The sequence below is a fragment of the Pelmatolapia mariae genome, linkage group LG23, assembly GCF_036321145.2.
Source record: "Pelmatolapia mariae isolate MD_Pm_ZW linkage group LG23, Pm_UMD_F_2, whole genome shotgun sequence".
NCBI lineage: Eukaryota > Metazoa > Chordata > Actinopteri > Cichliformes > Cichlidae > Pelmatolapia > Pelmatolapia mariae.
In genome coordinates this window covers 5,255,490-5,281,256 of record NC_086246.1, presented here as the reverse complement: position 1 = coordinate 5,281,256, position 25,767 = coordinate 5,255,490, and the positions used below count along the sequence as shown (strand labels likewise).

Here is a 25,767-nt window from a genome sequence, read left to right as displayed (position 1 = left end):
AGAGGGGCTGCTATTGTGTGTGTGTGTGTGGATAATAGCAAACACTGAAATACAGTTTTTGCACGCAGCAATGAATTTTGTTCACTCAAATTTAGCTTTTCTTCGCTCAAAATAAATTTCTCCTCAAAATGCAACACTTGCACCTGCAAAGATTTTTTACGTGCGCTCAGAATAGTGGCACAAAAATAACACCATACTCTGGTTGCACCTGGAAAACAGGTTGGAATTTGTTTGCATCTGGACATTCACTCAGAACCCCTCCTCTTTAGGCTCCTCGCATACGCAAGTAAGCCACTAACCCTGCCAGTGTTACTCTGCTTCTGGTTCCTCTCTCACTCAGATCAGTAACCGATCTCTCCTCTGTTTCAGTGTCCATCACCTCAGAGACTTGCTGTCACTCTCATAGTCGAACCAGGGCTCCTACAGTCACACCATGTCACTCTAAATTGTGTATATACACTGTAAAGTAGAGAAAAGCTATTCTTGCCTTTGTGTCTCGCATTTGGGTCCAAGTTGTATTGACACTTTTCAACCAAGACTCTGTTTAGTTCCTCTTTGAGTGGTTGCTAAAAGGTAATCCCATCACATACTGGAGGGACTTTACAAATTCTTGGGTCCAAAACGAACATCTGTGAAAATGTGCTACTCACAACTGACCTATCCATTCTGACAAATATGACTGTTAATAAACAGATTTGTTACACGTAGGATAATAAAGATATTGTGGTTTTGACTGTAGGTCCTGTTGAACATTAGAACATTAGAACTGTTATAAACTGACCAAGGATTCACTGATAAGATTCACCTAGACAACAGTACGAGGATATAAAAGCTTTTTGGGTTATAGCTGATGTTCAGCTGTTGTGTTTAGTCACGTTCATGTAAAGCTGCAAAAACAAACATGTTTGTACTGAGTTTCTAGTTAAAACAGTATCCTCATTAAATGTAATTCCACATTTTTCAAATAATCAAAATTCAGACTTCTCAGTGGCCAAGATGTAAAACACATTTACAAGATATTCACAGATATTTGTGGATTTTCAGCAGTGCCTTTTATTCTTGATAGTTTTGTCAGCTGCTTCTAAGTGACTACATTGCAGGCATCTTCTTTTTGTTTCCTGCCTGAGTATATGAATGTTCATTTTTGACTAATGGAGTTGCAGGTGAGTGAGCTATGTCTTGAGTGAAATTCAGAAACTCCCCTATGTCCTTCATTGAGTGGAAGAACTCTCTCATTCAATTTGTTTAAAACCACTTTTCCATCCACTCGGTCACTTGACTAAAGAACAGGAACTGACTTAATCTCAATTGCTACCTTAATGCCAGATCACAGTAACTTTGGAATCCATCATCACGTCTATTATGACGTTGTACTGGCCAATAACATCACTAACCAGTTTCTATTAATTGGTCAATTTTTGTCAGATAGCTGTAACAACACCACTTCTTGTCCATAGCAATTGTTGCCTTTTTAGAAACCCTCAGTTTTCTAAAAGAAATAAGAAGACAAAGAGAAAATCCTCAGTCCTTCACTTCAGCTAGAACTAAACTAACCTTTGGGAAGCTTTTCGACAGCTTTAAAACACGAAGCAGCTCTCAAAAATGTCATTTTGAAAATTATGAGCTGTTGTAATCGCTGAACCTTATTCTCTGGAGGTACAGCCCTCTGCTGATAGAAACAAATGGGTCTGGCTGAATTCCACATCCCCAGCTGAGGAAACAGAGAGGCTGGCTTTTGCCCAAGGGAGTAGATGCTGCACAGAGGGAGACTCTTCAGACAGAGGATATTCACCAAATGAGCAGATGTGCCTTGAAATTAGACTCCCTGATCCTAATGTAATTATATAGCCTGGTTTATCACTGTGATCTGGTTGTACATGACTAATGTATTGGGGTCACAAAGACAACATGAAACTGTACAACATGAAAATCCAACAGACCAACAATTGTTGTCTTGTCTGACAGGAAGCATTTGGCTTGTCTGTGTGGGCAGCTGCAAATTTCAAATGAGCCTAAAGATGTTTTTGGAGCAGTTGATTCTTTGCATAGTTGGCCCTGTCTCACTCGATGGCTGTTACGTCCCCCCCACCACGGTGGGGGCTAAGGCAGGGGGGAGACAGCAACACAAGACTAGAGATGGCACGATACCACTTTTTTATGTCCGATATGAATCCGATATCGTGTGTTTTTTAATCAATAAAACTGTTTTTTTAATATCTTGCTGCATTTTGTATAAGTTCATACTCAAGTTTAAATAAACAAAAACACTAAAGCTATTCTGTTATACCTGTATGTAAATAAATACACTGCACCCAAAATATTTCATAGTTCAGCAAAACTGATCAATCTAATAAACTTAAACCTGCACCATCCTCCCTATCCTGGTATTTTAAAGAGTACTTAGCAGAAATATTAAGCAACCTAACTAATAGGGTTGCAAACTCCCAGCAAAAAAAAAAAATAGGGAACCACCCACCCTCCACCTCATGATGCTTAATCGACGCAATCAACTTTAATTTGATGCAGTGTGAAAAAAAATGCACAGAAATAAATTATTTTTCAAGAATAATTAAATAGATTCAACATCTTTCTTCAACAGAATTGCAGACTGCACAGATGGTACCTTCCCAAAGGAAAAAGTAGTATAGCTTACTAGGGTATATTAGACTTAATAGTTACTATATGCAGTAATGGATTTCTATACATTTTACATCAGATTAAAACTTTGGGTGTAAGATTCAGATAATTATTTATTAAAAACTAGACATTTTAAATGAAAATAAGAAAGAAAAATATGTCTTTGTGCCCCCTTTTCCCTGTTCGTGCCCTATCGGCCCCCCTGGCTAAACTTTGCTAGATCCGCCCCTGCACAGTTACGTCAGCTACGTAGAAAAGGATCCTGGTGTAGAAAGTAATATTAAATAAGTTCTAACAACAGCTTATCAAGCTTAAACGTGCTGCTGTTGTTCAGCCGCTGGTTTCCTCTTTCTGGTGCAAAGTGGTCCAAAAACAAAGAAGAGAGACGGACTCGCGACAGAAAAGCCGATCAGCTGATCATTGATCAGTTTCATGATTGAAGTAGCAGCAGGAGAGGGAGAGAGAGAGAGAGGCACTCGCTCCATATATCGGTTGTTAAGCTTAACGCGGGAACGCTTTACAAACATTCAGAGATGAACTTACACACTTGCTTCACTTCTCTCTGGGATAACTTTCTCAGAGATGAAATGCTGGTTTGGTAGCGAGGCTCCAAATACACACAGCCGCTCTATCACGTGATGCACACTGCTCCGACGTGCTGAGGTTATGAGCCGAGTTACGCCATGTCGCAAGTTTTGTGAGGTGCTTTTTTGATATTTAATGGATCGGATTACATTTTTTATTTCTCTCCGATATCCGATCCAGGAATTTACGTCAGTATCGGACCGATACGTAATATCGGATCGGTCCATCTCTACACAAGACAACCAAAATTAATGAAAGAGAGGGACAACAGAAAGATGAATAGTCAGGCAGTGTTTATTTATTGTTTACCATGCCTTGACAATAATGAACCTAGCAAAATAAAAAGGTGGGGGAGGAGGACTAGGGGCTCGAGCCAAATCAAAGAAATTAATACACCACAAAGAGACTGACAGCTTCCTTAAAGCCTAAACCAATACGCAAAAGGACTGCTGGGCTGCTCAACAAAAAAGCTCAGTCATAAACATACAAAAGTGGCATCAACTACATAATCTAGTGGTTTTAACAAATGTAACTCTGTTGCAGGTATATGGGGTACCCCAAACTTACCTGTCCAGCCTCCCACCACAGCACTCTGTTCACACACACAGAAACCTACAAACAAAATTTCAGAGAGCGTCAGAAGCAGCCCAGCTGGCCATGGAGGTGTCCTTTTATAATGATCCCTGGCGAGCAATTGGTCTACTGTGCCCAGATCAGCCAACAGACACGTGCCAATTAACTCTGAATTGGTATATAGGTTGAGGCTTGACACCTGAATGACAAGAGCAGCCACTTATCGTGGCATGTAACACCCCCACCCATTAGGAGCCAAGCTCAGGATTTGGTAACATGTTTAAGTAGCACGGGAGAGTGCGTCTGCTACAATGTTCTCTGATCTCTTTTTGTGATGGATGTCGAGAACATATTTCTGAATAATCAGTGACCCATGCATACATCACTGGTTATGATTATACATCCTAGAGAGTAACACCAAAGGGTTGTGATCTGTGAAGACTTGACCCTATATAAACTTCAAAATGCTGCAAGGCCCACAACAAAGCAAGTGTCTCCTTTTTAATAGTAGAATACTTGAGCTGATGTTTGTTAAACTTGCAAGCGAAGTAACTCAAAGGATGGTCAATGCCCTGATTATCCTCCTGGAGAAGCACTGGTCCTACCCCAACTGCGCTGGCATCTATTTCCAGTTTGAATGGTAAAGAGAAGTTAGGAGCAGACAAGACGGGGGTGCAGCAAAGTATGCTCTGAAGGCTTTCAAAAGCTTGCTGCCACCCATCAGACCAAACAAAAGGTCTAAAACAAAGTATAGGTTTTCATTTTGTGAATAACTTGAAAATCTTAGCTCAAACAGCTGCAAAACCTGTTTGCCCAACACGGGGATATTGAATAAGAAAAGAGAATAATCCAAAAAATTATTAGTTAAAGTTATAAAATTATTAAAGTGATTGCATCCAACAATTTATCAGCCCTAATGACTATTGGGTCTGGAAAAAACATGCAAGTAAAATGCTAACATGAAAAATATTATAGTTTGCAAAGATTGCACAATAGGTGTGTAAATACTGAGTTTCTTTGGATTCCCACACATGTATGTGTGGAAGGAAACAAGGATGTGGATATACTGACAAAACAGTCATCAAAACTACAATCACTTGATTTACAGATACCACTGAGCAAAACTCATGTTAAAAGTTGTAAATAGTCAAATCCAGCGAATATGGCAGAAATACTGGGACATCGATACAGGAAGGCACTCATACAAAATTCAAAAACATCAGAAACAACAAATTCAGAAACAACAGTCACCCGCCTCAGGATAGGACACACAGGTCTTCATAAAACTTCTATGGCCAACTGATGGAATTTGCAACAAGTTTGTAATAAGCGTGTCTGTTTTTCTGTCGAATTCCTGATCCAGTGGGTGGCAGTAATACACCTTTAAGCTGGTTTGCCAACTGCCATTAAACCCAACAGATGAAGAGGAGCTTCTGTGGAAAATACCTGTTTGAACTCTGGATTTATCTATCAAAATCTTTGCCTGAACCAGCGATTCCTTTTGTATGAACTACTAAGCTTGTCAAACTTTATGTTAGACTCCAATGTTTGAATTCAACCTGCCCGAGTGGCCATGAGATCAGTTACCTTTTGGGTTATTTGCAGTTTACTTTGCTAGGTAGCAGAACAGTAACAAGTAGTAATAATCTTTTGACTGTACTTAAGTAGAGATTACTTTTCAGATACCTACTTAAGGTATCTGCATTCTTTGTGCTTAGTTGGAACTTATTGTAACCCTTTGAATTATTTACCTGGTTTTTCTTGATTTAGGAACTTTTTGGCTTTAAATGAAGAAAAAAGTTTGACTGAATATGCACTTGTATAAAAGAGAGAGAGACGCAATAGTAGAATGATAGAGTTGAAGAGCATCAGGAGGATTCCTGCATTTACAGTCACTCTAAATGTCTCTCAGACATTTGGCTTTTCTACTCTATATGCTCAGGGTGACTTTTTGATGACGATTCACCTCAGAAAACAGTCCCAAAGCATGTGCTAAAGAGTATTTGGACACTTTGCCATTACGTAAACGCCAAGGGAAACCTAATGGCTGGAAATTTAGAAGATGAAATCCTCAATATCTGCAGCGGCATCCCATCCTCCTGTGTTCAAAAATGACTAGCCAACAGAAGGTAAAGGGATAAGTTCTTCATCATTCTTTGTGCAGGAAAAGCAGCATAATGTGAAACAGGATCCCTGAAGATTTATTAACACACCCACGACATTTTGTCCTCCAACAACTAAGCCAGATATTAGAAAAAATGTAGAGAAATAGATAAGACTGGTTGAACTTTAAGTCAGTGCAGAAAAAAGCTTTGCAGGAAGGAGAGGGGAGGAAAAAGTGACTCACTGCTGGATGGAAAATTCTCTATGACCTCGTAACCCTCACACATATTTTCAAATGTTAACATATGTCTTCTTGTACAGCATGACCTTGTCTGATTCTCTCTCTCCCCCTTGTCTTTTTCAGTAGAATGGTTATGACCTCATGTAAGATCCTGATCCATAACAGTTAAAATGGGAGGGGTGGAGGAGGCGACTCAAGCTGTGACATTTATAGCAGTTTACTTCACAACTCTCTAACATGACTTCTGGTCTTTTCATGATCATTCCTTTTTATTGACTTTTAGAGTAAGTTTCATTTTCACTTAAGTTTCCTTTCATTTTAAGTTTATAGCTTTTCAGTCCACAATCTGGAGTTTTATTTTCACTCACTATTTTCAAAGTAAAATTGTAGCCATGACAGATGTTTTTAGGGAAAAATGGCAAACTAGCACACTGCATGCAGTCACAGAGATTAACTAGGAAATATAGTTTATGTACCAAAATGGTTCATCTTTGACATTAATTAAAGCTTAAAAATATCCAAATTTACTCGAGTCAAAGTATCTCAGATTTCATTTTATATGTATGTTTGTTATGACAGGTAATTTGCTATTTAGGAGAGACTTAAAACAGTATTCCTGCTTTGAACAAACAGCTGGCTTGTTTAACAAACTGATGCAAGAATAATAGTAGCATTAGTATTATTGTTTCAGGCTTGTCGAGTGTATTAGCTCTGTTTATCTTCTGTCTTAGTGTTTCCTGTTTTATTTTGATAGTCTGCTGTCCTGTGTCAGTGTATCCAGTTTTGCTTCCTCTCTGTCTCATGTCTGATTAGCCCCAGCTGTGTTTCCCATCCCCCTGTTTTCCTGTAGGTGTATTTAAGTCTTCAGTCTTTGCCTGTTTGTTGTCATGTTTGCCACGTTAGCTGTGTTTAGTGAGTGTTTCATGGGCTCTTGTTTATGTATAGTGATGAGCTTGTAGTGTCCAGAGTCTTCGCTTTGTTTGCTTCTTTCTACTTTGTTTTTGAGTTTAAGTTCCCAGTCGATAAAGCTGAAACTGTAAGTTAATTCTTATTCTCAGAGTCCTGCGTTTGGGTCCTACCCCTGCCTGCCGCACAGCTCACCTTGGTACATATTATAATTTTTTTGTAAGTTTCAATGGAAAAATGTGTATTATCCAACTAACTGAAGGAAATAAAATCTAATTTATTGCGTGCAATATACAGAGGTAGTGCATTGTTTTATACCACTAAATTTCACTTCAGTTCTTTATATGTTGGAACCGTTCGGTGGCTGGCTGACAGACCAACGGGAGCAAGAGTGGCTCACAGACCCATTGTACCACATACTTTGTACACTGCCTTCGTCCAGCTCGCTGCAGGCAGCTTGGCAGTCCCTGACTTGGAGATGACAGGGAGTGCACCACGTCGACCATAAAACCAGCTTTACCTTCCAAGACCGCCTGTCTGGTTTTCCATTTGATTAAAATATTCAGTTTGCATGCTGCACTGTCTTTAATCAAGATATTGAACATCTGAACATTGATCACTGTGAGCCTGTATGATCAGTTTAGTTTATTTGTACTGATATACCAACAATTCACAGCAACAGATTCTTCATTGTGTTATTACTGTTAGGCAGACCTTATGATATTAGGATGAAAATGCTAGCAATCAGTCGATCTCCTATATGAGCGACCACTTGTTGGTGGCAGGAAAGAAAAAGTCTTTAAACAGGAAAAAACGTTAATCAGAACCAGGCTCCAGGGTGGGCAGCAGCTGCTTTATGGTGATGAGAAGAAAAAGGATAGAGAGTGTTGATCAAAGTGATTCCATGCAGCAGTGACATGTAAAGGCATCAGGGGCAGTAATATAGACCTGGGACAGAAATGCTCATTTCATCATGGGACTTGTTCTCATATCTTTATACTCTACCTCATAGGTGTCAAACTCTGGCCCGCGGGCCAAATTTGGCCCGCAGCCTAATTACATTTGGCCCGCGAAGCCATACCAAATTACTATTAGAGCTGGCCTACTGGTATTATACAGCTAATATATATATTGTTTAGTATTAAGCTTTGCTTGTTCCATATTCAGTTTTTCAGCAAAACTTGTTTGAGTCCATAAGAAAAGATTAATTCTTATATCTGGAGGAAGATTTTTTTTTTAATAAATATTAATGTTAGCCCGCGACTTTGTTCCAGTTTTGAATTTTGGCCCACTGTGTATTTGAGTTTGACACCCCTGCTCTACCTGAACACTTTATACAACTCGCCTCATTCGCCCATTCATAGCAACACTTAAATATTGACGCACTTTCATATTGCAGTGGATGCATGGGCAGGTTAGTATCCTTGCCGTCATATAGACTGGAACAACCAAGAGTCGACCCACCAACCTTCCGCTCTACCTCACAGAGGCAGCCTTTTGCTGTCACCACGGCCTATGCTGCCGCTCTAGCAGACCACAAAAAAATACGCTGTACTTACAATAACTGAGTGATAGAAATGTTCCATAATTTTGTTGGGCCACATCTTTAAAACCGGGGCTCACATCGAAAGGAATCAACGCCTCTCAAAAAACCAAGATCCTCACCCATTTGTCAGGGAGAGCCCAGCCACCTTTCAAAGGAAACTGTGTCTTTGAAGCCATCTGTGAATTGAACTGAACCTCATTTCCACTGTTTGTATCTGTGACCTCGTTCTTTTAGTCATGTGACCATAGGTGATGCTAGGAACATGACCAGCAAATCATGTGCCTTGCTTTTACACTCAGCTCTCTTTTCACCATCAGTGGTTGGAATCAGAGTCAGAACACTTTATTCATCCCAGAGGAAATTAAAAATCCCAATATATTACACAAAACGGAATATAGATCAAGTTATTTAGGATCTGCAACTTAGAAACATCTTGGGGCTTAAAAGAGAACGTTGTGGCACACTATAGCTAAGAGAAGAGGGTGAGGACCTGTACCACAGAAAAGCATCGTTCACACAGATAACATGTGAACCACTCCAAAGCAGATGCACTCACCCAATATTTCAGCCTATCAAGCACAATTTGGTGGTCAATGGTATCGAAAGCAGATGTCGAACTCTCGCCTGCATCGCTTTGCATCAAAATGTCAGTGGACACTCTACAAAGAGCAGTTTCAGTAGAATGAGTGCTACAAAACAATGACAGTTTGTCAAGTACACTGTCCAGGAAGACATCTGTCAGCTGCTTAGCAACAACCTTTTCTAAAATCTTAGCGATAAACGTAGCAATGATTTGGAGATTGCTCTGTAATTGTGAAGAAGAGCAGGGCCGAGCGTAATCTTAAAAACAAGCAGGGACCAGCTCGAGTAAAGAAATGGGCAAAAACTTTCTACAATAACAGGAGCACCTGGCTGATTATTAAAGACCTTATATGCGGATTTACTTTTTCACACAGGGCTGGATACATATGGCTTTGTTTTTTCTTTAATAGTAACTGAAACCAGGATTTAAAAATTGCATTTTATTTACTCCTGTAATTTTATCTATCATTAAAATTAGTTTGATAATCTGAAAAATGTAAGTGTGACAAATATGCAAAAATACTAATAAATGTGAAAGAGGCCAATACAGCTCTACTCTATTCACAGTGTCCATGAGCTAACTCAGTGTAGTTAGTCTGAATGTTATTAATGAATGATGAGAGGACTGAATCAAACCAGGAAACACTGGGCCCTAAAATAAAAAGAAATAACGTACAGCCTAAACATCTCTGCAAGGGTGACACAGTAATGATTCTTAGTTTCTTTTAGAAGAACTTACAGTGTCAGATTATTTATTCTAATGCAGTGAAAGGGCTTCTTTTTTAATCTCTGCTCTCTCTCTTAAGTTGGTTTTTAACAAATGATTGTAAGAAAACTTGAAACACACCTTAAAGTAAAACATCACCGGTGTTAAGAATCAACTACGAGCTCAACTGTGTTAGAAAAGCAACAGGAACAGAGGGAGCTCCATCACCTCCACTGTTCTCCACCGCCGTTACAAAGCCTGAGCTTCAGCGTGTACTCTAAGTGTTTTTGTTTATGCATGGCCCATTCTTAGTACGCATGTATGTGTGTCTTTCTGTTTGCTGGTTTTTTTTGTGCTCTATATGTATGAGTCAGTGTGAATGACTAGTTTACATTAGACACCCTTTCTTTATATTCAGCTTGAGGGAAAACCGAGCAGTAATACCACCTTTCGGTTCTTCTGTCTCTGCACGCAAATATCAGCTAAACCCAGACGCTCAGTACTGTATCAAAATTTCTGTCATCTTACTCGACTTCTAATCAAAACAACTGGATTCAAAATGTTTATAATACTGCACAATGAACTGGCCTAATTCCTAATTTCTTACACTGGAGGGGAAGAAGGATTATTGCTGGCACTGTGACAGTCTACAGTTTCTACAAGTACATTTGGCATGTAACACAGTTGCACTTTAAGTAGAGTAGAAACGCACTAGCTAAGAACCAGTTCAGTTATGCGAGCTGCAGCATGCTGGCAGCACTAGTTTTACTGGTCAGTTTGACCTGAAGTAGGCTGGACCAGTGAAACTCCTCTTTCTGTCAGTTCATATTTAACTGTTTCTCTACATGATAAAGAAAAAGCTGCTGTGACACAGAAAGAAATCTGTCAGCACGACTCTTTGGACTTAAACTGTAAGAAATAAATGTGCAAAATTACAGAAAACGTTCTGTGAGCTCATTGCTCAGACGACTGTCCAGTTTTAGTTTTTTTGTTTTTAATAACTGTAGTTTTTAAAAGCCTGAAATTTCGATATTAGAAAGCGAAAAATAGACATTTTTCTGTCATTGAATTGTTTATTGCTTACTGACTGTGTGTAGTATGAACGGCCATAAGGGAAGAAAAGGTGTCAAATATATAAAAACTAGTGAGCAGCAGATCAAACACGAACTGTAAACGGCTTCAGGCACATTCAGACCTGTGAGACTCACACTGAGCCATGGCTCTGAGCTTTCTGCATCTCTGCCATTCAAACACACTTTGTATATGCTGTATACTATGGAATATTCAACACTCAGCTATAAATTTAGACTTTTTCAATGAAGCAATTTTTATTCAGTGTTTTCATAAAGGTCTTATTTTTATGGATTCACTACTACAGCGGAGAACACACATGAGGTTTAAGACCTGTGACTGAAAATAAAAACGGGCATTACTGTATCAGCTTTGCACTCACAAGCATTTCATGTTTTCACTCATTTCTTTACTGTTTACCGACACGATGCTTTTAAATCCGACTCCTCGTCTCTCTGTGGACCTGGCCTGTACCACTACATTATCTGTCCTCAGAACATCTGCCCTCCTTCCTTCTTTCACATAATGGTATGATCCCAGGCTGTCTTTGCATGTGATTGGCCGCATGGTTTGCCCATCATAATAAAGTCCCACCCCTGCCTGCAGGGCTCTCAGCAGTGCTCCCACATACCAAGGAGTCATTCATAATTGACATATGAAATTATCTCGGTGGCCAGATGTGGCCCTCGGGCCTAAGTTTGACACCCCTGGTCTACATTTATAAGAAGGAGAACTTCTAAAAGCCTCCACACCCAACCATTAACTGGAACAACTCCCTTTTTGAGAAAATCTTTACCTCAGAGCTTCACTTAGTTTTTTGCGCCTGTGTGTTCTAGAAGGAGATGAAAGACTTGTTCATTATCGGTTGGATCAGTCCAAATTTGATGTGTTAATAATGAAGAAATCCTACTAAGTTTCACTAATTTGCAACTGCAGCTATGGCTTAACAAGCTTTTATGTAAGACTCTACAATAATAAACTGTAGTAACTCCATATTACCTCTGTGAGCTAGAACGACCTGGTCCAGTCGCACATTTTGAGCCTCACTCCTCTCAGTTATCCTTTAAATATTATCAGTTTGGACTCTCATGGATTAAAGGAGAAATGAAAGCTGTCAGCATGTGGGAGAGTACAAAAAGGGGAAAAAAAACTTTTACCATCTTTTAAACCATGATACTCTAATGCAGCGGTCCCCAACCTTTTTTGCGCCACGGACCGGTTTGTGCCCGACAATATTTTCACGGACCGGCCTTTAAGGTGTCGCGGATAAATACAACAAAATAAAACTAGTACCGGTACCGAAAAAAAAGATTTATTCATAACACACGTGAAAAGACCCAGGAAAACCGAGTTAACGAAAAAAACGATAACAAAATAATGCTAAAAACCGATAAAAACCCTGAAAACCATACATTTCACACCCGAGTCTCACTCTCGCGGCCCGGTACCAATGACTAACGGACCGGTACCGGTCCGTGGCCCGGGGGTTGGGGAGCGCTGCTCTAATGGAGTAGTAGTGTTATTATGAAAATAATCAAATAACTAAAACATGCCAAGACAGTACCATATGTACTGATTATGCATTCACTATTATAATGGCGCTCAATTCAATGGCATTTTTAGGCCACAGGGTTTAATCTGAGGTCACATGTGTGTGTTGCTCAGATATAAATTTTTCCACTGATACTCGGCACATAAAACATCCCCGCAGTAATGTGAAGAGCAGTGGTTAACAGGGTCCACTGCAGTCCCGAGCAGCAGCCTAAATGTCAAAGTCTGTTCAGTTTGTGTAGTTTAACAGTTTTTCCTCCTTCTTTCTCTTTCAGCTTCCAGCGTTGATCTACTTTCCAATAGCTTCAGTATGACTCACGAAGTATATCTAAACACTCAGCAGTTGTTAGAGAGCGGTGTGACATCGTTACTCCGTCCTTCAGCGTCTTCGCTCTCCTCCACGGGCTTCGCTGGCCCCTCCTCCTGTCGGGTCTCCGCCGAGCGAGCGGAGGACACTCACCGCTCGTTCCCCGACGGAGGTTCACAACCAGGGTCAGTGAACAGGAGGACTGTACTTTAAATCTTTTTTGCTTTTTGGGGTTCGTTTTCAAACTCTGCAGCACGTCATCTTAAAGTTTCGGTTTTAACAGTGTGGTTAAAATGGGATACAGGAGCCCCCCTGTAGGAGAGGAGGTAAGGATATCTGCATTTGACTGCAGTGCTTCAAGCAGACGTTTATGAAACCTTGCTTCAGCGCTATGTGCATCATTCAGCAGAGCCTCAAAGTCATGCATGGGGGATGAAAGTGCTCAAAGTAAAGTTTACCTTTGACAGATTATGACTGACATCTCAGGCGAGCCTTTTCACCAGAAAGTGAGCACCTGGGTTTTTCTGTCCTCTCTTCATTGTTCTGTCATTATAGTGACTTTACAGGCAGCTGCTGATAATCCCGCAGATGAAGATGGATCTTCCCTCTCAGTTCGTCCTAAACACTCTGCTGGTGCTGGTTATTGTTCCTCTTGCCACTTGTGGCTTCTGCCCCCGACTTTGCTCCTGCCCTCAGCCCACTGAGCTCCACTGCACCTTCCGCTCCCTTCTCACCATCCCAGCAGCTATACCCAAACACGTGAAACACATGAACCTGGGGTCAGTTCCTCTGGCATCCGTAGCATTGATTTAGCATGGTTATTAAACTGTCAGTGACTGGATTAAACACTTAATGCAGTGTAATGCTTTATGTAAACACCTAGGCTTAGGAAGTATTCTGCATGAATTGGTTACATGTCTGTTATCCTCTCCACTCTGGTTTTGTTATTTAAGGTTCAACAGAATTAATAACATCACTGACAAATCACTGATGGGCCTGAGGAAGCTGGAGATACTCATGCTTCATGGGAATGACTTTCACCAGCTACCTGATGGAGCGTTCACGGAGCTCAGTTCACTTCAGGTGCAATGACCTAAATCAATAAATGGTGGCAGGGGGATTGTTGTTTGAGCAAAACAGTGAATTTTAATGATGAATCCATATTAGTCTGAGCCTTTCATAAACTCTCATATGGTAAATCACATACACATATGATTATGAGTGTATACATAAAGCCTATATCTCCTAAAATGCTCGGTTTTAATACAATAATAACTATTTTACTAATGTGCAAAAGAGTCAGCACATATTATTGATTAATTCAACATGAGCTTGTGTAAATATCTTAGATTTATCCACACAGTCTAGTTTTAGGAATAAAAAAGCGAAACATATCTGAACCTGGGCCAAACTGTGAATCGAAATTTACAAAAGACATCCAACTTTAATAATCATTTTATCTGCTGGACAAATTCCTGATTCTTCCTAAGAATTTGTAAGATATGAAGTAAAAATTGTGTAATTTTAAATCCCAGATTTCTCCCTGAAATGTTAATGAAACAAAGCAATGACATACAAACTGTATGATGTACATGTGCCTTGATGCCTGGTTAATGTATGTCTCAATGCATTAGAAACTAGAAGTACTCTAATATGATGAGCAATAGAGACTTTCTCTGTTCTTCTTGCTCACTGATGTAGATGCTGAAGATGAGCTACAACAAACTGAAGGAGATCAGCAGGCACGCTCTTCACGGTCTGCGGTCTGTGGCCAGGTTACACCTGGATCACAACCAGCTGGAGTACATCCATCCAGACGCCTTCCAGGGCCTCACTTCTCTCTGGCTGCTGCAGCTAGAGGGCAACCAGCTTCAGCAGCTGCACCCAGACACCTTCACCACCTTCACTGTGAAAAGCCATTTTCATGTCTCAACTCTGAGGCACCTCTACCTGTCAGACAATGATCTGGTGACACTTCCTTCCAGGCTGGTAGTGACCATGCCCCAGTTGGAGAGCCTGTACCTCCATAGGAACCCTTGGATCTGTGACTGCAGCATGAGGTGGCTCCATGACTGGAATAAAAAGTTTCCAGGTGGTATTTTTAATATGTATGCTGCAATTATGTTTAGAGCTTTCTTTTTGTGATGGTTAAAGTAAACTAAGACTCAAAATGCATAAAATACTCAAAGTCAAAGAGACGTGATGATCTGATAACACTCATGCTCTGTTCTTTTGCCCAGGAGTTTTAAAATGTAAAAAGGATAGGACCCTTCCTAGTGGCCAGCTGTGTCCCATGTGCTCGTCTCCCAGACACCTCCAGAGAAAGGACCTCTTTGATGCGGAGAACCTGGTCTGCAGAAGCCCCGTCATCACCTTTCCTCACAGGATGTCCACACCTAAGGATGTTGAGAGTGAGGTTTTGACCACAGAGGATTTTATAGAACCATTTGGAAATCTCTCGTTTGGCCTATCTGATGAACATGGGAATGAGCTGGATCTGATGTGTAATATTAGCAAGTCAAATGAGCTTACCAAGATCAGCTGGCAGCAGACCAGTCAGCCTCAGCTGACCAACATCACAGTGGTGGTAGATCTGGATTGTCCAGTTAATAGAGAAAAATATGAAAAACTGTGGAGGCTTATAGCATACTACAGCAATGTGCCAGCACATTTACAAAGGGAAATTATTCTAAGCAAAGACCTTCATCGAACCCATATGTACAGACAGGACTCTGAGAAAGATGCCCTGTACTACACAGGTCTCAAAGTTAATATAACAGCCCAACCACCATGGCTGCTGCAAACATCTGTGAACCTTCAGCTGAACCGGCTTCAGTCATCGGCCAGGATGGCAAAATTGATTATGAGCACAGAGCTCTCAGAGATGGTGGAGTCGGAGGAGGTGCAAAGACAGAAGAGGTCATGGGTCATGATTGAGTCAACAAACACCACTCATAAAGTCTTCAGTGCTATCCTAGGAAAGCAAACTCAAATGAACTGCAACGTGCACAGTTCAGGTCAACCAGTTATTCGCTGGATGCTGCCAGATGGCTCCAAAGTGGAGGCACCGTACTCAAGTCCAGGCAACAGACTGTCTGTGTCCCGTGGTGGAACTTTGATTATTAAGGCTGTCCGCCACACAGACGCAGGAATTTACTACTGTATCGCCAGGGCTCACGAAGACTTTGCTGTCTTGCCATTCTATCTGACAGTACAGGAATCCTCCAGCCCTCCCCCAAGGGACGAAACATCAATCAAACCTAGTGAGGTATTTGTAGGCAAACCTATTTCCCTGCATTGCACTGCATCTGCCTCCCCCGATGCTGAAATGAACTGGATTCTGCCAAACAGCAACATCGTGAGTTTCCAAGCCAACTCATCCAGAGCTTTAGTCTATTCCAATGGCACTCTACATATTCCACAGTCTACGTTATTAGACAGTGGTTATTATAAATGCGTTGCCATGAATCAACATGGTGTGGACACACTGGCCACAAAACTCATTGTTATCAGGCACAACTTCAGGAAGTTTCCAGCAACACCTCAGTCAGCTTCAGGAGTCAACACTCAAATTAAAATCCTCACAGAAGACACAGAAGATGCATCAGGGGACACTGAAGGCACTCAGGGTGGGGCTCCAGTGAGCCACCTGGAGCCTTTGAGAAGGAGAATTCCAGGAGGTGTGGTCCCGAGCAGGAGGGGCATTCACCCATCCAGGTACTTCTGGCGGAAGCCCCCAGTGCTTCAGAAACCAAGAGGATCGCGTGTTGTAGACAGGAAGAATCCTACTGAGAACACAAGGAGGATTAATATATCGAAAGGTAAAATAGATCCACAGAAATGGGCTCATATTTTGGCCAAGATTAGAGATAGAAAGGCTCAAAATACCGTGACACCAATCCCAACTCAGCACACAACAGAGAGGAAAGCTGCAGAGTGGCCAACCCAGTCAAATGAAGCTACTAAAGGATCATCAGATAGTGTGACTGAGCAGGCACGGCAGGATTTTTTCAGGACACTGCACACTCCTGTACACAATCCACTGTTAAAAACTGATAAACAAAATGTACAAGACCAGGCCACACAACATGTGACATCTTACAGCAACATTATAGACAACGCACACAGCATACTAGCTACAACAGCACATACATCCATAACACACGATATGCTCTTAGACCTACACACAAGTTCAAACAGTGTGTTTTCCCCACAGACTACATCTGTTCCACTGTATGCTGTCACGTTCTGGCAGTCGCTCACAAACACAGATGTTAATGAGGATAAAACAGCTGATTGGTCCAAGGAATCACAGAGACATGTCAGTACAGATAGATTAAAGGTTATTGCCAGTTCGAGTAATGATAACGAACCCTTTTTGAAAAGGATCCTTTCAGTAAATGCAAACAAATCAACGAAAAGCAAAGAAGAAAAATATCCTAGTGAGCCTGTCATAAAATCTGATGATTTGCAGTCTGTAGCAATGGCATCTCCAACAACTGTACAAGGCTCTGAAGGCTCTGAATCCCCTCCACGCCTCCAACAACATAATTCCAGGCGAAGGAATGGGAGTCAGAGGAGGAGGCCAAACAGAAGGAAACAAAAGCTTGTGAAATCTGTCCAGTCTATGGCCATCACACCTGCCAAAGCTATCCCAGCAACTGTCAAGACCACTCCCTCCACACTGCTAAAAATAGTTTCCTCAGAAGTTACAGCAACCAATCCCAGTACCCCTGTTCCATTCACTGGCAGCCAAGAAGCGTCATCAGGAAAACTGAGTCATAAAGAAAGCACAGCCTCCAGGCACGACCATGAGGCAGCCACTAAACCCTCCTCCCTACCAGCTTCTCTCCTCGAAACAAAGGACAGCCGTCTGCCATTATTAAAAAGCATGTTAGCAGCACCATCACTTCCAGCAACTTTTCCAGAAGTGGGTGATACAAAGACAACCTCTCAAACAGCCTTTGGAATGTCAGAATGTCCATCTCCACTAGAGCACTTCAGTGTACCAACACCAACCACTTTGCAGAGGTTTATAAACACGCCTGCTCCACCTATTAGGCTTCCTGAGGAGACTCAAAGGTCAAGTGTTATGGGTGACCTTGGACCTCTGCCAAGTTCTGACAGTTTGTTGGTGGGTTTTTATGCCACCAACACTATACAACTGCACACCAATGGGGAGGAGAGCCAACTGGGCCAGCAGTACACAACTAATGAAGGGATGCTGTTGAATGAGAGTGGGGAGGGGTTTTTGGCACCGCTGTACCCATCCTCCACAGACACGTCTTTGATCGACCAAGTAATCAAGACAACCTCTGGGTACACTCCCAGTGACTTGACTGTGACACCAAGCATACTTTCCAAGGATTATTTGGAGACAACTCTGGATGTTACACAGACTTCTACAGTACCTGAAAATTCATATTATACTTCTAGTCAAAATAAACCCTCAAAGGTATCTCAGAATCTTAAAGAAGCTCTAAATGAAAATGTTTCTCCTTCTACTGCTAGTACCTTTAAAGCAAAACCTACCTCTCCCGCCCCTCCAAGGCTTGATCCTATAATGCGTATCAAAGTGACAGTGGATACCACACTTCCCAAAATATCTTTCACAGAAGGCAAGATGGACTCTACACTGAGGACCAGCATGCAGGAGGCTCCCTGGATCAGAGTCAGCCATAATGAAGACCAACAAATAAAACCCATCATTAACATATCAGAGCCATGGAAAGAATTAAACTTCCAGCCCACAACCCAGTCAGCAGACCACAAACCAACTAGCACACGTCTGACTAGCAGACAGATCGTCTTACAGTCGGTCACCTCTGCTCCGACAACTGCTACAGTCCAAACTAATCCGCATACAGGGACACTGTTAACAAGTACTCACAATGTGTCCAGGAAGCACCAGGTACCTAGACAAGGATCTATTCCAAGAGGAAAGCCAAGGATAACTAAGACTCATTTCCAGACTTTCAGTGTTAAAGCTGAAACAGATGCTCAACTTCCCTGTGAGACTGAAGGTGACCCAAAGCCATTCCTGTCATGGACCAAAGCTCTTAGTGGTATGTATGACTCAACCTCATTAATTCTTTTTTCCATACATTTTCAAAGCCATCATACTTCTGTCTGCTGAAACATGGCTATGAAAATAGCCATGCTCTTATATGGTACAGGGTTTTTTTCCACGGTTGGCAATCACACTAAAATATTTGCATTTTTCAATAAGTCCTCTCATTTATTGTATTTTTGTACACTATGTAAATGTGGCATCAATTTCTCTTGCGCTAAATATTTTATACTCTCAATCATTTTGATCTTAAATTTTATTCTGTGTTTGAGAAAAGACTGTGCATTTTGTGTCTGTCCACTTTTGCAGGAGCGAATATTCCTCAGAACACCAGGGTCCAGAGGTTTGAGGTCCATCAAAATGGTACGTTAATCATCAGGAACACACAGCTCACAGACGGAGGCCAATACCTGTGCACGGCGCAGAACCAGTACGGCACGGACATGATGCTGGTCAACCTTGTGGTCTTGTCTCAGCCTCCGCGGGTCCTGCATCCTCAGCACAGAGAAATGACTGTGCATCTAGGTGACAAAGTCAATTTGGAATGCAAAGTGGAAGGGCATCCTGCGCCCCGGGTCACATGGGTACTCCCTAACTACGTCCAAGTAGCTGCTGGTTCCGTTTCTGTTCCATCTCAGCAGCACGTAGTTGTTGGAAATAATGGGATCCTCCGGATCAGCCCGGCCCGTTATACGGACAGAGGGATTTATAAGTGCATTGGCAGCAGTGCAGCTGGAACTGACTCTGTTTCAGTACGTCTTCATGTCCGAGCATTGCCACCCGTGATTCAGCAGTCACATCATGAGACCGCCACCATCTCAGAAGGCAGCCCTGCCTACATCCACTGCACTGTTACAGGTTCCCCTCCATCTGTTATTCGCTGGTTTACACCTGATGGTGCACAGCTCACTGCATCCCTAGACACTGGACAGAACCTAATTGTTTTCCCCAATGGGACTCTCTACATACAGCGTGTGGGCAAAAGAGATACTGGGAGATACGAGTGCTCAGCCAGTAACACAGTGGCATCCAGCACGAGAACTGTGATCCTGAACATAAGGAAGAATCTGTCCTCTGCCAAGGCCAGTATCACCTTATCATCACCCCAAAGAACAGATGTCATCTATGGGAGTAGTTTGTTACTTAACTGTGTGGCAACAGGACAGCCAGAGCCCCGAATCATCTGGAGGACACCTTCTAAGAAGCTAGTAGATGCTCAGTACAGGTGAAACGTAAATCTTGTAATGAAACAAAATGCTCAAACTAAGTGTTATCATTAGAAATCTTAAAAAGCCTCAATCATTCAAAGCAATCTTAATAATATACTCATATGCATCAACTTTGGTTGTTTGTTTGTTGCAGTTTTGACAGGAGAATCAAAGTGTTTCCCAATGGCAGCATTAGCCTTCGTTCAGTGACTGACAAGGACAGTGGCGATTACTTATGTGTGGCTCGTAACAAGATGGGCGACGACCATGTGCTGCTGCGGGTACACGTGCTGAGCAGACCAGCCAAGATTGAACAGAAGCAGCAAAGATCCAGTCAGGAGGTTTTGTACGGTGGGGACCTGGCGGTGGACTGTGTGGCTTCTGGCCTCCCCAACCCTGAGATCAGCTGGGTTCTGCCGGATGGCACGATGGTTAACCCAGTCAAACAGAGCGATGGTGTCTTTGAGGGGCGCAGTCGCAGGTACGAGCTGTTTTAACTTCTACAAAGTGCTACCAGTGTCTAACACAGGGAGAAAACACCTTCACCTGCCAGTATTTGTGCTGTCTGATCCAAGTTCTTCAGTGTAGATGAAAGTTTAACAATTTTTAATGAAGTTCTATTATATGGTGATGCTTTGTTTATCAGAAGGATCTGTGAGTGTGGGAACCTAGTCACTAGAGAAATGACTGAACATCCATCTTCCTTTAACTGTTTCATGAACTTCTGGGCATTATTACAGAAAACTGAGCTAACCTCCTTTCTCTCTCTGTACTTTTTCCCTTTTGCTGCAAGAACTCAACTTAACTGTAACTGAAACAATTTTGCCACCATGTGGTCAAGAGCAGCTACAGAGCACGTAAACGAATTATTTAAAAGTACAATATTGCTCTAATAAATTGTATCCATTTAAACAAAAATGACTAAAAACATAGCTTTGCTAGTTTGCCTTATGAAAAGTCTGCAACTACCCCATAAATATGTTGAAAAGTGTCTTACAAATGACCTTATGTCATTGGTCTCACTTCATTAAAACTAGACTCCCTTGGAAACGATTAGTCGAGTCTCTAGTGCACTATACCACCTTAAGTTTAACGACTCTTCATTTCCACATAAAATTACTTCAAGAAACAATTTTGACATGCCCCACTAAGACACACAAATTGCTATAAAACATCTATTAAGCATTGGTAAAATATGTATTTCTTTTCGACATATTTTGGCTTAAACAAAACATAAAAAGATTCACAAAGTATCAAAACTAGAAGTGGCTTTAAAAAATCGATTTCCCAATTCAAACTGATTTTGATTTTAATTTGAATAATGCGATAAATCGATTCATTACCCTGAATCAATTTTTAAATATAAATGTATTTTGCCAGAAATGCCAGAGTCTCCGCTCAAAGCTCACAAAACTATTTCAACAACCACCAAAAAGCTAAAACAGCAAATAAGAGCAGGTAAACAGATTCCACACAAAGATATAAACACAGAGCGTGGATCGTTCACCCGACAGCACGTAAACAGGCACGCCGTCGGTGCTAAAAGCCGACATCTCACAGATTCTGATGCTGCAGGTTTTGTCCCTCTCCATCCAAAATTCACTGAACCAGCAGCAAAAGAAGATCCAAACTAATCTTCACGTTTGATAAACATCGTCATTAATTCCCTCTGACTTTGGCTGTTTTGCTTCCACCACAATATATTCAGACTTCCTGCACAGCTCTTTCTCTCTCAGTGTACTTCAAGAACAGTTTACCATCCTAGAGAAATCCTAGATTATTTAAAAGTAGAATGGGAGGCAGAGCCTTCAGTTTTCAGGCCCCTCTTCTGTGGAACCAGCTTCCAGTTTGGATTCAGGAGACAGACACTATCTCTACTTTTAAGATTAGGCTTCAAACTTTCCTTTTTGCTAAAGCATATAGTTAGGGCTGGACCAGGTGACCCTGAATCCTCCCTTAGTTATGCTGCAATAGGCGTAGGCTGCTGGGGGATTCCCATGATGCACTGGGTGTTTCTTCTTCACTCACTATGTGTTAATAGACCTCTCTGCATTGAATCATATCTGTTATTAATCTCTGTCCCTCTTCCACAGCATGTCTTTATCCTGTCTACCTTCTCTCACCCCAACCAGTCGCAGCAGATGGCCCCGCCCCTCCCTGAGCCTGGTTCTGCCGGAGGTTTCTTCCTGTTAAAAGGGAGTTTTTCCTTCCCACTGTTGCCAAAGTGCTTGCTCATAGGGGGTCATATGATTGTTGGGTTTTTCTCTCTATGTATTATTGTAGGGTCTACCTTACAATATAAAGCACCTTGAGGCGACTGTTGATGTGATTTGGCGCTATAGAAATGAACTGAAATTTAATTAAATTAACAGATTTCAGTCAGACTGAAACATCAGGTGTAATCACTAGTTATTTTTCCTTTGGTAAGAAAAGAACTTCATGTGACAAAAGTGATAATATGTGAAGTTTAAATTTAAATAATGTAATTATGTATGTTGTATTAATTTAATACATTCTCTTCATTGCCAACCAATGAATCCAGTCATCAAAGTGTAACAGTTAGTAACCATTTCTTATCCTTCTCTTCTGGAACTACATGTAGGTATGTGGTGTTTGACAATGGGACACTTTACTTCAACAATGTTCGCATGCCAGAAGAAGGTGACTACACATGTTACGCGGAAAACCAACATAGCAAAGATGAGATGAAGGTCAGAGTCAAGATCAAAGCTGCACCCTCCCCACCGAAAATTCAAAATAAAGATCCACAGACTGTCAGCGTTTTCTATGGCAAGGAAGCTACACTGAGATGTAATGCCAAAGGTGAACCAGCGCCAGTCATCACATGGCTATCCCCTTTAAACAAAGTGATTTCCCCTGCATTAGACAAATACCAGGTTCTGGATGATGGGACATTGGTAGTTCAAAAGATCCAAGGTTTTGATAAAGGCAACTACACATGCATAGCTAGAAACAATGCAGGACAGGACCATGAAGTTACCAGACTCGAAGTCTTGGTAACACCTCCAGTGATCAGTGGGTTAAGAGGAACTTTGAATGCCATCAAAGTAACTGCAGTTCAGAATCGGCAAAAGCTGCTGGACTGCAATGTACATGGAAACCCCACCCCTCAAATTACTTGGCTTCTGCCAGGAAATTTGACCCTTTCTGCGCCACATTACAGCAATCGAATGGTAGTTCACCAGAATGGTACCTTGGAAATCCATTCACCAAAGGAGACAGACTCGGGGCAACTGGTTTGTATTGCTCGTAATGAAGGAGGAGAGGTCAGGTTGGTGGTCAACTTGGATGTGAAGACAGTTGTTGAGAGGCCACAAATTAGAGCTCCCAAAGCAAATGTTCAGTCACTCAGTGTAGGGAATGCTGTGGCTTTGAATTGCTCCTTTGAGGGCTCAATACTACTGCCTGTCACCTGGATCCTGCCCAGTGGTATACCTTTGCGTAGTGGTGCTCGGTTCTCCAAGTTTTTCCACCAGCCTGATGGCTTGCTGATCATCAGCAACCCCTCTATGGCAGAGGCTGGTATGTATCGCTGTCTGATACATAATTCAGGGGGGCTTGTGGAGCATACTGTTACACTGTCCCCAGGAAAAAAACCAGAGATTAACAGCAGATATAATTCCCCTATCAGTGTCATGAATGGGGAAAACCTTTGGCTTCACTGTCAAACCACTGGTGAAGCACTCAGACTAGCATGGACTCTGCCCAGTGGAGTCGTCCTCAGCAGACCACAGAGAGCTGGGCGATACACCATACAGCCCAATGGAACACTTGCCATTCAACAAGTGTCGGTCTATGATCGGGGTCCCTACGTTTGCCGAGCTAGTAATGAATATGGCAGCTCCTTGCTCTCCATTTTGGTAAATGTAATAGCATACCCTCCTCAAATTACTAATGGCCCTCCCTCTGTGACTTATGCTAAACGTGGAGTTGCTGTTCAGTTAAACTGTGTAGCAACTGGCATCCCTAAAGTTGAGGTAGCATGGGAGACACCTGACAAAATTCGTTTGGCTGCCAATGCAAAGCCAAAGCTCTTTGAAAACAAGTACCTCCTTCCGCAAGGTTCCCTCATCATCCAGAATCCAACACAAAGAGATGCTGGCATCTACCGATGCACAGCCAGAAATGCCATTGGCTTGGACTCTAAAGCTACAGTTCTCAACGTGTTCTAAAATGTCCCTGTTCCTCTTCGTCTGTTGCTGCCCAAACAACTGCCTAATTAAAAGGAAGGGTTTAATCACCACATGTAGTAATAACTTCAGTTATAATGATGAGTTGATTAAAACCTGCAGTGATGCTTTGAGTGTTTGCTCTTTAGAGGCCATTAGTTGAAGACACCGTGTGCCAGTTTACAGTTTTCACCATTTTGCAAACCTCCCATTTCAAGCATTTAGAAAATATATTCAGTTTTTTTGTTTTTTTATAGAGGACCAATTCACAACAACACTTTCCTCAGGCCACTTTACATTGTGAGGTAATTAGCCTACACAACTGGAAAGAGAAAGTTAGCAAAGGAAGTAATTGTCTTGTGCTGGCACTTCATACTATGGAGCAGAATAGTTGTGTTCACCTGCTATGTGCAAGACAAATACTGTAATAAAGATAGACTTAAATAATATAAAACATCGTTGTTTCAAGTGACTCAGGGAAGTGGAGCGTGCATGCCAGCATGCAAAACACAAAATGACTTTTTTATTCAGTAAAGAAGTGAAGATGATGTTGATTCATTTTAGTATAAGATGCTTATCTTATCAAGGATGTGCAATGCTTTAATTTATTTTTCTAAACTTTTGTAATATAATTGTTAATTGGAAATCTACATTTGTATTCATCGGTCAAACTAAATATGTGGACAGCGATTTTGTTTTGCTGGCTTGTGATTACCTTCGCTGCTTAGTGATGCTGCCGGGGTGCGATGTGCAGGTTATGACAGATGGATCACACCTAACCAGCCATTTCTCATCTACATAAGACTGGTGCTAAATGAACAACATTGGATGAATTAGCATTTACGCCAAACTGTTCAGCATGTTAAAATGTAGCCTGGCGGGACAAAGCTGTGCAGTCTCTGTAGAGTATGCAAAGAGTTACTCTCCAGACCCAGCCTTCAAACTATCCGGCTTTGGCTCTATCAGCTCCACTCAAAGTCAATCACGCCAAAACATTTTATCCTTCGGCTGATCTTCAGTTGATCAGTGAGCATATATTCTCAGCTGTATGTGTACCTTTTCTTCAGTGGAACAGTGCAGTTATTTCTGACAAGGACAGATGATGTCAGCCTGTAAAGAATTGCTAAACAGCTCATTTAATTGTGAAATACTTTTGAACTTAATAAAATTGACTGAGAATATATGTAACTTTGTTGTTGTTGTATTTTCATTTAAAGAAGCTGGAACTGCTGGTATCCTGTGCTTTTCATAATAAAGGCCCAACCTGAATATTTCCATGTTTTTATACCTTGGTTCAGATTTTTCAATAACTCACAGCAACGTGGAGCATCTTTGAATCTGCTTCTGCAGAGTGCTGACACTGTACTACGTTCTCATTTGTAAATAATTTGTGTCTGTCAGACTGTGATGCATAGCAGTTTTCCTTATTTGAATATAAAATTCCTCCACATTTCCACTAAGCTCAGACTCAAAAATAAAACCTTTATTTCT

General features: G+C 41.5%; 1 protein-coding gene across 2 annotated transcripts; it reads left to right on the top strand.

Moving 5' to 3' along the window:
* Positions 1 to 12,465: 12,465 nt before the first annotated feature.
* Positions 12,466 to 25,529, top strand: mxra5a (matrix-remodelling associated 5a). Of its 2 annotated transcripts, XM_063466195.1 has the most exons (8): positions 12,466 to 13,134; positions 13,364 to 13,587; positions 13,762 to 13,891; positions 14,510 to 14,900; positions 15,049 to 18,873; positions 19,188 to 20,103; positions 20,241 to 20,567; positions 22,689 to 25,529. In XM_063466195.1, exons 2-8 carry the CDS (start codon positions 13,397 to 13,399, stop codon positions 24,277 to 24,279), a joined length of 7,371 nt encoding a protein of 2,456 aa, XP_063322265.1. In that variant the 5' UTR covers positions 12,466 to 13,134; positions 13,364 to 13,396; the 3' UTR covers positions 24,280 to 25,529. The 2 variants fall into 2 exon arrangements, with proteins under 2 accessions (XP_063322265.1, XP_063322266.1); XM_063466196.1 differs by lacking the exons at positions 13,364 to 13,587; positions 13,762 to 13,891.
* The last annotated feature ends 238 nt before the right edge of the window (positions 25,530 to 25,767 follow it).